Source organism: Protopterus annectens, chromosome 6.part0, assembly GCF_019279795.1.
Source record: "Protopterus annectens isolate FY-2018-M chromosome 6.part0, PAN1.0, whole genome shotgun sequence".
NCBI classification, from domain to species: Eukaryota; Metazoa; Chordata; order Ceratodontiformes; family Protopteridae; genus Protopterus; species Protopterus annectens.
In genome coordinates, this window is record NC_056737.1 from 1,097,514,231 (window position 1) to 1,097,528,892 (window position 14,662).

Below are 14,662 nucleotides of genomic sequence, written 5' to 3' on the forward strand. Positions count from 1 at the left end.
TGAAATCACCCATGACTAGGGTGTTAGGTTGTACTTTGTTTGTCCCAAGTAGGTCTAAATAAGCTGTCTGGACTCCTTGATTCATGGAAGGGGAACTGTAACTGACAATGACATGAACGGGGGAGGGGGGGTCTTACCCATGGTAATTTGGACTTGGAGTAAATTCACATAGTTATCTCGTCTAACCATTCTAGAGGTGTAATTATCCTTAATGAAGATAGATACTGCATCTCCTATGATTCTCACACCTTCAATTTACAGTTTGAAAGTGTGAAAGGCATTGTAGTCTTGCAAGGCCAGGGTACTTTCTGCAGCCTTGAACCAGGTTTTTGTGACTGCACAGATGTCAACATCCAGGGAGTGGAATGCTACCAGAGAGTGCCATTTCGTATTTAAACTACTAATGTTTAGCAGCATGACCCTTAGTTTCTTTGTGCTTGATATTTTCACATCAGAAATGTTGTTTTTGTGACCTTGCCTAAAAAAGGCATTATAGGGGAGGCAAGTGCCTTAGCCATCAACCAAAAGCCTCAAGTGAACTCCATCCCTGGCAAAGCAGCATGGTCTATCCACCACGTCATCCAAGGCTGACAGGAACTGGATCCCCTTAGAATGACACCAGAAACCAAGCCAATTATTGAAGTCAATCATTTTTTGTTTATATTGTGGTATCATCCGAGGCAAGGGTAAAATGCTGCTCAAAGCTGGGGACATACATGCCTGGGAATGGGATACATATTCAGTGAGCTTAATCATGTCTCTCTCCATATAGTCCAGAGAGGTATGCCTCAATTCGTTCACACCAACATGAACTATGATGGAGTCATAATGGTACTTGCTGTTGAGAGACTTGAGTGCATGTGTGATCTGATCTATCCTTGCACCAGACAGACAACTGACGGTAACCTTCTCCTTGTTTAACCTAGTGAGTGGGGTGTCTGTATGTCTCACTATAGAGTCACCCATAACTAAAATATTTGGAATAGTTGTGCATTGCCTTAAGGGCTTATTTGGTGAGACACTGGTGTTAGTGTTTGTATGTGTATTGGGTGCTTAGCATGTAATGTTAGGTGTAGCATGTTTGTGTTTTGGACGTCTCTTCTGTTTAGGTAGGTTTCTGGAGAGTACCTCCGCATATGAAGATTTATGTGTTGGTTGCATATTATGAGTAGGTGTCATGGAGTATGAGCTGACAACCTGTTTAGTGTTGCTGTTTTTGGTGTGAGAGCAGTGCTTCTAGATTCTTAGTGTAGGAGCATCTCTCGCAATTGTACTTGAGTGATTTAGGAGTAAGGGGTTGTCAGTGTACATGAGGCAGATGCTGCACTGCCTCAAAATACTCATGTCAACAAAGCTAGCAGGAGAAACAGAGGGAAACTGACACTCCATAAAGCAAGGTTTGAAACTGGTATCTCCACAGATAAGGAGAAAAAGATGGGGTTATCTGGTAGGTGGCTATTTTAGGAGGACTAACATGTGGGGTGTACAGTAGGAGATCTAAAAAAAAGGGATCTATAAGGTCTGATGTTGATAGGTAAGAGGTAAAATCACTGCTGGTGGTTCACTAAACAGCTGAGAGCTGTTAAAGAACTGCTGTGCTAGATAGCAGCCACTTCTAAGGGAATATATGTCCACTGGTGCTTTTGTGTCTACAACCACCAAGAGTACTCCCTTTGCATGGGAGTGCATGATGGTGAGCTATGCACACACAACAGCAAAGCAGATAATGCAAAGAAACCAATGGAAATACTCAAACTGAGCCCTGAACCAATGGAATAGTTCAAATGAGCCCTAAACCAGTAACCTTCAATTAGATAGTCCTAGTGTACACTCCTGCCATGAGGGTACAGAGGGGGTTTCTCCAAAAGAAGAAGTCTTGATTTGTAGTGCTCATTCCTCAAACAGAAATGGATTCAGCTGGTCTGAATCCAGTCTCTACTATGGCAAACAGAAGTGCAACGGAACAACAGAATTAAAGCAGAATACTTTTTTTCTTAAATTAAACAGGCAACAGAGTAAAAAGCAGTACCATTTTTCTTAAATTAAATATAGCAACAGAATAAAACAGCAGAACAGATATTTTCTTAAATAACCAAAACTAGCAATTGGTGTGAAATACATTCAAGTACAATAAATGCATTAGTAAAATTGAAACATAGTGTTTGTAGTTCTCTTGGATGGTTTGGTATGATCAGAGGAGCAGAGGCTGATTACCTAACTGCCTGGAGCCTTTCTAAGGCAAGATTGTTGACATCTGTGCTTTCTGATGAGTGTTACTATAAGCTATAGAGACATAATACATTGTTTTGTCTATTGGAAGAATGTACTGTAATTAAGACTTTGGTAGCAGACTTGGTCTGGCTGGTGGCAGTATGTACTAGGAATATAGGGAAAATATGCTGGCACTGGAGATGTTTCAGTAGCCCCTCCTATACAACACTCTATGTATGCAAGAAACATGTTTTAAGTATCAGTTACTGTTGACAAATTGCACTACAAGGTACTGGACTCAGATTGATGTGGGTGAAATCCTTGGGGGGTAGTGATTACAACTGTGTACTGTGGGGAGTGATTACAACTGTGTTCTGCAACTGTACAGTATGAAGCTTATTTTGATGTAGCAGTTATTGGTCATTACTTGAGTCAGTAGTGTATAATTACCATAGCCTCTTAAGGCAAGGGATATTAGTTGATGATAGTGACAACAATTTTCATACTCTAACACTTGACACTATCATCAACTAATTTCCCTCAGCAGCTTTGAAAGTATCCTTATTTTACTCACCCCTCATATATCTGGTAAAAACAAATAATGCTATCCAGTAATTTTAACTCCAGCTTTATTGCTCCTACTAAACCTAGCATTATTAGATATCTGTCAGACCAAGGCCTTATGTTCCTCAACTGTGAATTCACCAGACCCAGTTTTCAATATGACAATCATTTCTTCTAGACAATTGTTGATAAATAATCCCACTAAATTCTTCCCTCTCCAGTGCATCCCCCCCCAAGTCTAATTGATCACTGCAAGTAACTTAATGTATCCACAATAAGATTTCACCTATGAAATAGATTAGTTAATTTATGCAGGAGGTAATGAACTGTTCTCAACTGACTGGTCAGTTTTGTTTCTAGACCCATGTGATGTTTCCACGTGTCTCACTATAACAGCCTCCTAAACATTCAAAACAAATTATTCACACACACATTATCAGATAAAGAAAAGGCAACAGGGAAAACCGGATTTATTCAAATTTATGACAACTGCTTAATGTCAAGAATCAATCTTGGGTATTCTGGAAAAAAAATCAATCTACAAAGACCAAATCCCATTACCCAGAATTCAGAAACCAGGCTAGAAAGCCATTAGATGGCAGAAATTCTGTTTCTATAAACATAAACAATCCTTACTACACTCAAACTATAAAAGACTCTGGGTTAAAATAAATAAAGTATCTGGGACCTCCAAACAGCCTTAGTCCAGCTCTGTCTTCAGCCCTGAAGACTTCAAAAATGTATTATTCAAAACTTCCAATTATACTGCAGTAGTAAGATGACAGTTCCCTAAATGAGTCCAGTTGTGTTCCATTGAAATGTCAAAAGTTTGGTAGTTTTTGTGCTGAATGTGTGGATACTATATTCTTTGGTATAGCTCCTACGATAGAACTTTGCAAAAGACTTTAAAAAAAGCCGAAAAGCTGTAGAGTTTGCAGAAATACATGGGCATGGTTACCAAATATGTTGTAGGTGAAGAAGAGGTTGCAATGCTAACAGAAGTACTCATTGTGAAGAATATTGATGGTGACTATGATTTACTACCATGGCAACATATTTTCTCATGCTTCACGGAAATTAAAGTGAGGCTGTCAATTTTATAGCACCTACTCATAAGGGGATCACTGAAGCCATGAACATGCATGTGACTACTACTGAGAAACTTTAGTTCTGTTATAACTTAAAGAACCAGAATGCTAGTCTTTGAGCAAAACATAAAATGCTAAGGAAGTTGCTAGACCATGAAGAAAGAGTTTGTTGTCAAAATATTCAAAAATAAAAAATGGAATTCCTAAGAAAAGGAAATGTAGTGAATATACAACATATATTCAAAAGAAGTTGGTTGTATGGTCTGGCTTGCATACAAATCAAATAAGAATTGAACATGCCCAGAAAAGTGTGTATGTCAAGTTGTAATGTTTCTAGTAGACCAAGGAATGTTATAGTCAGGTCTGAGTCATACAAGAGAAAGAACCAAGTTTTTACATTGCTGTGGCAGCCAAACTAGGTGGATCATATTGAAGATTATCAGGTATTTTTGAAAATGATTATTATGTACAAACTCAAAGAAAAAGGACAAATTGTGTGGCCCTGAAGAAAGAATATCATTTTGCAACAACTGAAAGTGCATTCATTCTGTGCAGCATTGCTCAGTATATACTTTCAGAGGGGATAAGACATTTTTGATTCAAATGCGGCATTAAAATTATAAAAGACTATGAACCCAATCAGCTAGACAAAGACTTCCCTGGTTGTATCTAGATACATTTGAGAGCTTGTCTTATAAACTGATTGAAGAATTTGTGGAGATCAGTGGCCTAGGATAAATTTCTGATTGTCAGGTCAAGATTCACCCAAAAATAAAAGCTAGTGAATCTGTAGAATAGCCATAAGAATATGAGTTTTTGAATCTGCCTTAATAGGAATAAGGATGTAAGGCTGCTCATTGTCATTTCAGTTTACTTGGGTTTACTAGTTCAGGAGTTACGTAGCTTGAAGAGAATGTAGTAAGACTAATTTATTCTACATATTATTGTGGTTAAAAAGATTAATTAGTGGCAAGATTATATTGACAGAATTAATAATTTATGTGGTTGTTGACCTGCGATTGTTTATATGTTAAACACAAAATGTTGGATTGCTTGGTTTTATACTGTTGATTAGCTCATTGCAAATATGTTGGGCATATGATTTGTTTTTCGTTTATTTGCATGATTGCAAATTGTTTACTTAGAAGTTAATTCAGTTGCACCTAGGACATGAAAACATCTTTTTTTCCATGAAGAGGTGAAGATAAATGATTTATGGGGAAGGACTAACGCTATTGTATTACAGTATTATACTGTATATAACAGATGAAATGGAACATGTGATAACAGAGGTATGTGACTGCTAAGACTCTGTCTGACAAAAAATAAATTCTCCCTCCTCAGCCCTTTCACTGTTCAGCACAATAATCCTGCTTGTACCTCACTATGTGACCCAGTTTCTTATTCTTTTTATCTTAAATTATATTATGCTAACCTATATATTTATTACCTTCCATAACACAACTACAAGAAAAAAATATGTCTCTCAATGAGCTTCTTATTAAATTAACAGATACCACATTTTTACAAAATACCAGCATGTTTTAGTCCTGGAGCAATTATTTACAAACATAGGGAGAAAACCTCCCAAAAATATACAGCATAATAATAAGGCCTAATACAACAAAGATAATAAAATAAAATGAAAAAAGACAAACATAGTATACTGTGTATTCTGCATATCTGCACACTGACCAGTCCTTAACGCACATTACCAGTAGGTACTGGGTCTCTAGCTTTCTAATCCAGTATGCTGTTGTTTCTGCCTTTCCAGCTGTACAATTCACTGTTAATATGGTAGGTGGGTTACCACAGATAACATGCTCTTTGAACTGTGCTATTTAGTGCACAAATCCCTTTGTCTCTCACTTGGCTTGTTGCACTAGGTTCATTGTTGTTTATGAACATGGTTCCTTCTCTGTCTATGTGACACGGCTTCTGCCCAGGGCATAACTAACTTATTTATCAGAAAAGAATACATGAAATGAAGATTCCACTAATTACTGACAAATCAAGAAACTTAAAAGTCTAGACTTTTTTTTCTCAATTTTTTTTTATTTTCAATTAAAATAACATTTATATAATATTTTTAAATATCATTTTAAACAACTATATACAATATTTACAATAGCCTGACTTTCAGTTATATACACTGTATGTTATTAAATATAGAATTAACAGATCAGTTATCAAAAAAGTCTAGACTTAATGGTAACCATGAAGTATATAATCTGCATTTGAAGCAGCATATTTTTCTAAGTGATAATTAAGCTGTTAATAAGCTTTGACCTGAATATTTTGAGAATTTAACATTAATACAAAGTTTCTGCTGAGTAGCTGTCCTGTTAACTTGAATTTTGCAAATTTTGCAATGAAATCATTAGTGGCTGTCTGAAGACTTTGAGACTAACTTTATTGTAAAACTGAATATATTGGTACTCGCTAGTGGACTAATATTTTATCACACAATTTCTTATCTTCATGGCAAACAGAATTTGCTTAGCAGTGCCTATATTGTCTTGTAATAGAGTTATTATAATGATGTAAAAAGCAGAGTGAGCAGGAAACTCTTGTTGGTGACTATGGCTGTCTGTTCTAGACATGAAGTTATGAACTTGCACTGACTACTACTGACTGTGAAATTATTTCCTGTAACTAAACATATTTTGTCTTCTTAGTTGTTGTTATAAAGCAGTTATGAATCTTAACTTCCCCAATCAAGTGTTTCTGTTGTGACATGGAACAGCAGAAGTGACACTGAAGAGGAATTCAGGTCTGCAGAGCAGTAAAGTCAAAAGGCCTGAAAAACAGCAAACTTTTAACTCAATTGAAAAGTTCAGTTTGATAACCCAGAAGAAAAGTTAAATTGGAAGTAACATTTTTTGGGGGTTTGGAACTTGAAACAACCTTGACAAAAATAAAGAAGAGTTGCTTAATTTATTCTACACAATGAGGATTGAGGCAAATCATAATTTTAAATCATTCACTTTTGAAAAAGAAGAAAAATAAAATGAATATTGCTTTAATATTACCAAGTTAAATAAGTACTTCTGCACTGAAGAATATGTGATACTTGATTGTGCCAGTTTTATCAAAGAGTGCAAATTGCTGGTGAAAAGGGAAAGGCTTTTATAACAGCCCTGCATGGGCTTTCAGAGCACTAGGAATTCGGTGTGAAATGAGATGAGAACATCTGCAACTGCACTGTGATAGGCATTTCGGCTAGACTGCTCTCTTGCAAGATGCATCTAATGAGCAATATCAGACTAGCAGCTTGTGACACCCACCACTGCTGCCAGTATGTGATGGGCACCAATATGTGTTGTCCCCACGATGAGCCAGAAATTAAGGAGCCTGAATCCTCACCACTGACACTGGAGATGGAGCTCTAGGCACTACCAACTGCTGTATTATCTCACCTTCTTGCCCTTCCTCAGGGACCACTCGGTTTACAGTAACCCTTTGTTCCAATAACAGAATCCCCTTTTCCTTGAGAATCAGGTGCCTCCCTAGCTACGTCCCTCAAGCCTTGTAATGTAGGGTCTGAGAGCTGAGCATATCTCAGCTCTCTCTTTGTAACCCTTCCCAGCTCCCCTTCCATAGGAAGTCTGGTCTCTTCTGACAGCAGTGCCTCACTGTTAGCCTGGGTGCTACTACTCACCTATGCCCTTGCAGTCACTCTGTCCAATGGAACATCAGTACCCACCAGCAGCTGTGGCTCACCTTCACTCTCACTGATACAGTGTAGCTCAATTGCTGAAGTAGCCACATCACCCAGTCCTGGCTTCAGGTGTGTGATCTGTCTGGGTCACCCCCAAGCTACCAGAACCACATGCCTGTCTCCAAGCCTGACTGTGTGTCACTGCATGCACACAGGGTACTCCATTATTAAAATCATTCCCTATCAAGACATCTACAGGTATATCCTCAAATACACCTATTTGCTTGCTTCTTTTTCCATCCTCCCAGTCAAGGTGAACCCTGGCCAAAGGCATTTGGAATGGAATCCCTCCTAAAGGTCTGACTGGAGTGGACTCTCCAAGAAAGTACTGCTCACAATGGTTATATCAGAGGCTGTGTCTCTCTTGGCAGTGGCCTGTTTTCCATCTACCAAGACTGGATATAAACTCTGCTGGTAGTATGGTACCACTGTTGTTTCCAGATAACTTACCACTGGCATTCTGTTATTCCCAATTGCTGGATCCCCTACCCTTTGTTCCCCAGCTTGCCTCCATGGACATCTATATGCTGCATGGCCCCACTGGTTACATTTAAAACATTTAACCCTTGATCCTGGTCATGTACCTGAACAAGTGGCTTCCCCTGTTACTGGAGGACTCTGTTGGGGCAGTTTAGGCTGCCCACTATGGGTTCCCTTAGACGCATGTGCAGCACTGGTTATCCCTTTCCTGTGCAGTAATGCCCTGCTTGCTAGGTGTAGGTCTTCCTTTTTCCCCAACTCTTTTGCAGAGTTGCATGCCCTGTCTGCCAACCAGATTCTCATGTCCTCAGACAAAGTGTTAATGGCATGTTCCCTCACCAAAATTCTGTCACCTTTTCAAAAGTGGTGGCCTGCCACCTACTCACCCACCTATGAAAATAAGTGCTTAGTTCAGCAATATAATCACATACACTTTCATCTGACTTGCATCTATGCTCACGGAAAATCTTTTTTCTGTAAGCTTCAGGTGTTAATTTAAAACATTATAATAAACAGTGCTTAACTTTACCATACTCTAAACAATCAGTATTAAACAATTTAGAAACAACAGTTACAGCTTTACCATGGAGTAAGGGGGTGAGGAATTGTACCCACAGCCCTTGGTCAACATTATATTGTTTATATACTCTTTCAAACAGATGAATAAAACTATCAAAATTATCATCTTCTTGGTACTGACGAAGATGTTTACTGACTTTTATTGCTTCGGGGGTCCGGTTACTCCCTCCCCCATTACCTCCATGACCCTGACAAAGAGTCAGCATCTCCTTTTCATGTTGCCTCTGCCTCTCATTTTCTTCAGCTTCCAAATGCTGCAGTCTCTCTGCTGATTATAGTTCCAAATGTTTGGCCTCCATTTCAAGTCTCTTTAACTGTAGATGGATGTTTAAGTCCTCTGAGGAAAATTTGAACTGTCCTGTTTCTGAGAGCTGTACATCCCCAATGCCAGTCTGGTTGTCTTCCTGGTTGCTCTCCCTGACTGACAAACTAATAAAAAGTAAATAAATAAAACTATTGTGATATGAAACTATGAATGTCTACCGTGTGGTTGCTGAGAGTACACCTTTCTTTAGTGACACTGCTTACAGGCTACTGGAATTCAATATCCACATGACTGCTCAACACTTTTTGAGCATGTGATGATCCCTCCACTGCCAACCAATTCAAATGTGATGCCCACCACTGCTACCAATATGTGTCATCCCCACGCTGTGCCACTAATCAAGGAGCCAGAATCCTCACCACTGACACTGGAGAGGAACATACACTTGGAATAAAAATGGATGCACTCAGTATTTGCTGATGCAGACCTCTCTGCATCAAGTACAATTTCCCTTAAGAACACACAGGGAACACACACAGTCCGCGGTCTGGATATCTGTATATCTGTCTCCTTCCAGATCCCCAGTAAGACTCCCCACTGGTACAGCTGTAGAGTTAAGTCCTCAGCTAAGTGTCCAAGCCAAGTCCTCCAGCACTCTCTCTGTAAATTCAGTGATTCATGTCCCTGCCCCAAGTAGCTGACACACACACTCTTTAAGATTTAATTTTCACACACACACCCACACACACACACACACACACACACACACACACACACACACACACACACACACACACACACACACACACACACACACACATCTGGGAAAGGCTGGCACGGGGTTGCTAGCTATGCTCCCTTCTGTCCAGATTATGAGGTAGATTCACTGCCACCAGACAATCCACAATCAGTTACTCTAAGGCCCTTAAAAAGGGTGTCCAGTTATACTGTGTAATATCAGTACTAATGCAAATGGTACTGGTTTACCAAGATGGCTAGGGCTTCTGGAGTGACGTATGCAGTGTCAGCAAATAAATATAAGTACTCTCAAAGGTTAATACTTTCTAAAAAGGACCACCTGCAATGAAAAGTTTATATATATATATTTAATAATAATAATAAAAGAACAAGAAAATACTAAATAGATATCCACAGTAAACCACAGAGTTCAAATCACAGCAAATACTGAAAACAACATTGATGGACAGACTCGTACAAATAAAGTGAAGCAATCTCTAAACTAAGCTTCACTATATTCCTGACTGAATCTAAAAGAATTTTACTGTTCCTTAGTAACGATGAAATACGTGAGCAGTCTTTCTAGTCAGGCTCCCAAACAGAATACTCTATATTCTGAGATTACTCCCTGTAAAATATAATATCCAAGATGACTTGCAGAATGACCTCATCTGGTCACCTGACTCTAGGTTTCTACAATATCTCCTTTTGAAGTTTGAGACAGGAATTTAGCAGACTGCTACAACAGACATTTAGAGCCTTTATGGCAATGCCTAGGAGACAGAAACATTTACAGCGCTTCCCCCATTCTTTACAAAAGCTAACAGATAATGGCTGCTTCCAGACCTACCATCTCTGGGCCTACTCAGCACTGTGGGGTGTCATTCAATGATTTAGAAGCTCATTTACATTTCCCTAATTCTTCTTAAAATAAGCCAGCTGGTTAACCATTGCTGTACCAGTGTCCTCTATTAAAACATATACATTTAATTCAGATACCATAATATATGTACATTTCTCTTCATTTCATCAGGGTGCAATGTTGATACATTTTAACGCAGTTAACACAAGCAAAGCTCACAAATAAATATTCTGCACAAGTATCCATAGAGATCAGTTTGGTATACTAATGACATATAATTATTTACAAAATTCCAGCTGGCTGTGCTGGCACAAGTCTAACATCTACTGCTCTACTTCCCTCCTATCGTCACACAGCTACCTTACAGAGAGTTTGGTAACTGGAAGAGGAAGCACACCAAGTTACCATCCATGGTGAAGCTATGAGTGTTGTGTAGAAAGTTCAATCAGCACACCCACAACTAGCAAAATAGTACAGAAAGCCAAAAAATAAAATCATAAAAATACCAGGCTAACATGAAAAGAAATGTAGACTATATGGGGAAAAAGAACAACATACAAATGAAGTCCTTATTTTCCAGTCTTTATGCATCAAGTGTCATAAAATAGGACATTGGGTAATTGTATACCACACTAAGTTCATATATTAGATTAAGTTCATAGATTAGTACCAGGTTAATTGCCTTTGTGGGCCATTTTAAGCCTAGCCAATTACCTTGTGTGAGAATCGAACCCTGCACTTTGTGTCTGTAAGGTAAACACTTTAACTGTTATGCCAATCTCCCACTCCTATGAATTAGGTTAGCTGCCCTTCTGGACCATTTTTAAGCCTCGCCAATTTCCCAACAGGGAGAATCAAACCCTATACTTCGTATCTGTGAGGTAAATACCTTAATCATTATGCTAACTTCATTTACCCAATAAATGGGTAAATGAAGTTACAGAACACCTGCAATGACCTACGCATTTCCTACGGTTAGTGAGTAAATCAGGCAGAACTGAGGCACAGTGGATAGGTCAGCTTCTGGCTTGGGTCACGAGTCAAAATTTGAACCTGGTACAGGGGTTGATGCTTATGTGATGAATGAAAATTCTTTCAACATGCTTATTCCTGACAGAATATTGGTCTGTTCCTCATAAAGCTTGTGGTTCTCTGGCAAATCATTGAGGAATGCACCACTAAATAATGACAGACATTTGAGTTCAGACTTCATATCCTTCAGACAATGCATACAAATGCAAAACCTGTTATTCAAGTAATTATCTAAATTTATAAGTGCAATTTTTAAAATGTGTTCCTATTTTTGGGCCTTTGTCCCCCAACTATTTTTGGCTTTGTCCCTGATTCTTGCACTTAAATGTTGAGAAGTATGCATGGCAATCCAAAGTGATTGCTTGTTACATTTTAAAGTAACCTCAAAGTATCTTGCACTGGGTCTACTTCAGTAGACTGAAATACCAGTTATATGAAATTCCGATAACCGAGATGAGAAGGCCGACAGCACGAGAACACTGACATCCCGGAACACCGACTCACCACTCCAGGTAGGTAAACGCTTGGCCATCCTGTTGAACTTTGCCCCTTACCCTGCAGTAGTGTGATCTTGGAGTTGGTATATTTAGTTGGGGGGGTGGGGGAGCAGCCCCCACCATCCACACAAGGAGGTTGTTGGGGGGCAAAGCATTGGTGGGTTTACTTTAGTTCGGTTTCATTTGTTTATTAAGGATGGCTGAGCATTTCCTTACCCTGAGTGGTAAGTCGGTGTTTTGGGACGTCGCTGTTCTCCTGTTGTTGGCTTTTTCATCTTGGTTATATGGGTTTTGGGTAAGTGGTATTTCGGTCTACTGAAGTAGACCCCTTACACTACATATCAGTAGTGGTAAGACGTTACATGCCTAGAAAACTTTTCCATGTAAATCTGAGGCTGAACATATATGAGTTCCAACACATCACACAGTGATAACCGACATAGAATATGTCTGGTGAGCATCGGGTTATACCAAATATGAACACAGCAATGACTGTATTACCTAATAATACCATATTCAATAATTCAGTGTTTAAACATTGCGAGAAATGTTTTAATACAGTAGTGCGGGTTCTTAACTGGCTTATAGTTTTAGAGCTGGAGTCTTACAAAATTATCTGACATTTGAAAGTGTTACCTGCTGGAAGATAATTATTAATTAGTTTTATACCTTTCACTTCAAACAGATTTGACTGCTTGATTGCCAGAGGACACTTTGGCATGGCTGCTGACAGGAATTACTATCACAAGAAAAAAGAAAATATCAAGCATCATGTTGACCCCACTGATGAGCTGTTCGTAGCTGCACAGACCATTCCAGGGATGACTACCACAGGTAAGATGCAACTACATCATCATGTTGACCACACTGATGAGCTGCTGATAGCTGCGCAGACCATTCTAGGGATGACTACCACAGGTAAGATGCAACTACCTCATCATGTTGATCCTACTGATGAGCTGTTTGTAGCTGCGCAGACCATTCCAGGGATGACTACCACAGGTAAGATGCAACTACATCATCATGTTGACCCCACTGATGAGCTGTTCGTAGCTGCGCAGACCATTCCAGGGATGACTACTACAGAGAGGGTGCAACTACATCATCATGTTGACCCCACTGATGGGCTGTTCGTAGCTGCGCAGACCATTCCAGGGATGACTACTACAGGTAAGATGCAACTACATCATCATGTTGACCCCACTGATGAGCTGTTCGTAGCTGTGCAGACCATTCCAGGGATGACTACCACAGGTAAGATGCAACTACATCATCATGTCGACCCCACTGATGAGCTGTTCATAGCTGCGCAAACCATTCCAGGGATGACTACTACAGGTAAGATGCAACTACATCATCATGTTGACCCCACTGATGAGCTGTTCGTAGCTGCGCAGACCATTCCAGGGATGACTACCACAGGTAAGATGCAACTACATCATCATGTTGACCCCACTGATGAGCTGTTCGTAGCTGCAAAGACCATTCCAGGGATGACTACTACAGGTAAGATGCGACTACATCATCATGTTGACCCCACTGATGAGCTGTTCGTAGCTGCACAGACCATTCCAGGGATGACTACTACAGGTGAGATGCAACTACATCATCATGTTGACCCCACTGATGGGCTGTTCGTAGCTGCGCAGACCATTCCAGGGATGACTACTACAGGTAAGATGCAACTACATCATTATGTTGATCCCACTGATGGGCTGCTCGTAGCTGCACAGACCATTCCAGGGATGACTACTACAGGTAAGATGCAACTACATCATCATGTTGACCCCACTGATGGGCTGTTTGTAGCTGCACAGACCATTCCAGGGATGACTACCACAGGTAAGATGCAACTACATCATCATGTTGACCCCACTGATGAGCTGTTCGTAGCTGCGCAGACCATTCCAGGGATGACTACTACAGGTAAGATGCAACTATATCATCATGTTGATCCCACTGATGGGCTGCTCGTAGCTGCACAGACCATTCCAGGGATGACTACTACAGGTAAGATGCAACTACATCATCATGTTGACCCCACTGATGGGCTGAGCTGCACAGACCATTCACTGATGAGCTGTTCGTAGCTGCGCAGACCATTCCAGGGATGACTACTACAGGTAAGATGCAACTATATCATCATGTTGATCCCACTGATGGGCTGCTCATAGCTGCACAGACCATTCCGGGGATGACTACTACAGGTAAGATGCAACTATATCATCATGTTGACCCCATTGATGGGCTGTTCGTAGCTGCGCAGACCATTCCAGGAATGACTACCACAGGTAAGATGCAACTACATCATCATGTTGACCCCACTGATGGGCTGTTTGTAGCTGTGCAGACCATTCCATGACTACCACAGGTAAGATGCAACTACATCATCATGTTGACCCCACTGATAGGCTGTTCATAGCTGCAGAAACCAGTCCAGGGATGACTACTACAGGTAAGATGCAACTACATCCTCATGTTGACCCCACTGATGGGCTGCTCATAGCTGCACAGACCATTCCAGGGATGACTACTACAGGTAAGATGCAACTACATCATGTTGACACTAGTGATGGGCTGTTCGTAGCTGCACAGACCATTCCAGGGATGACTACTACAGGTAAG

At 40.1% G+C, this 14,662-nt stretch overlaps 1 protein-coding gene across 1 annotated transcript in view; it reads left to right on the plus strand.

The window, feature by feature from the left end:
* The window catches only part of LOC122803946 (D-glutamate cyclase, mitochondrial-like), a 316,311-nt gene extending 302,609 nt beyond the window's left edge, over positions 1-13,702 (plus strand). Inside the window, exons 10-11 of the mRNA XM_044073624.1 lie at positions 12,723-13,590; positions 13,679-13,702. Of these exons, the coding sequence (XP_043929559.1) occupies positions 12,723-13,590; positions 13,679-13,702 (892 nt within the window). The remainder of the gene's footprint in view (positions 1-12,722; positions 13,591-13,678) is intronic.
* The last annotated feature ends 960 nt before the right edge of the window (positions 13,703-14,662 follow it).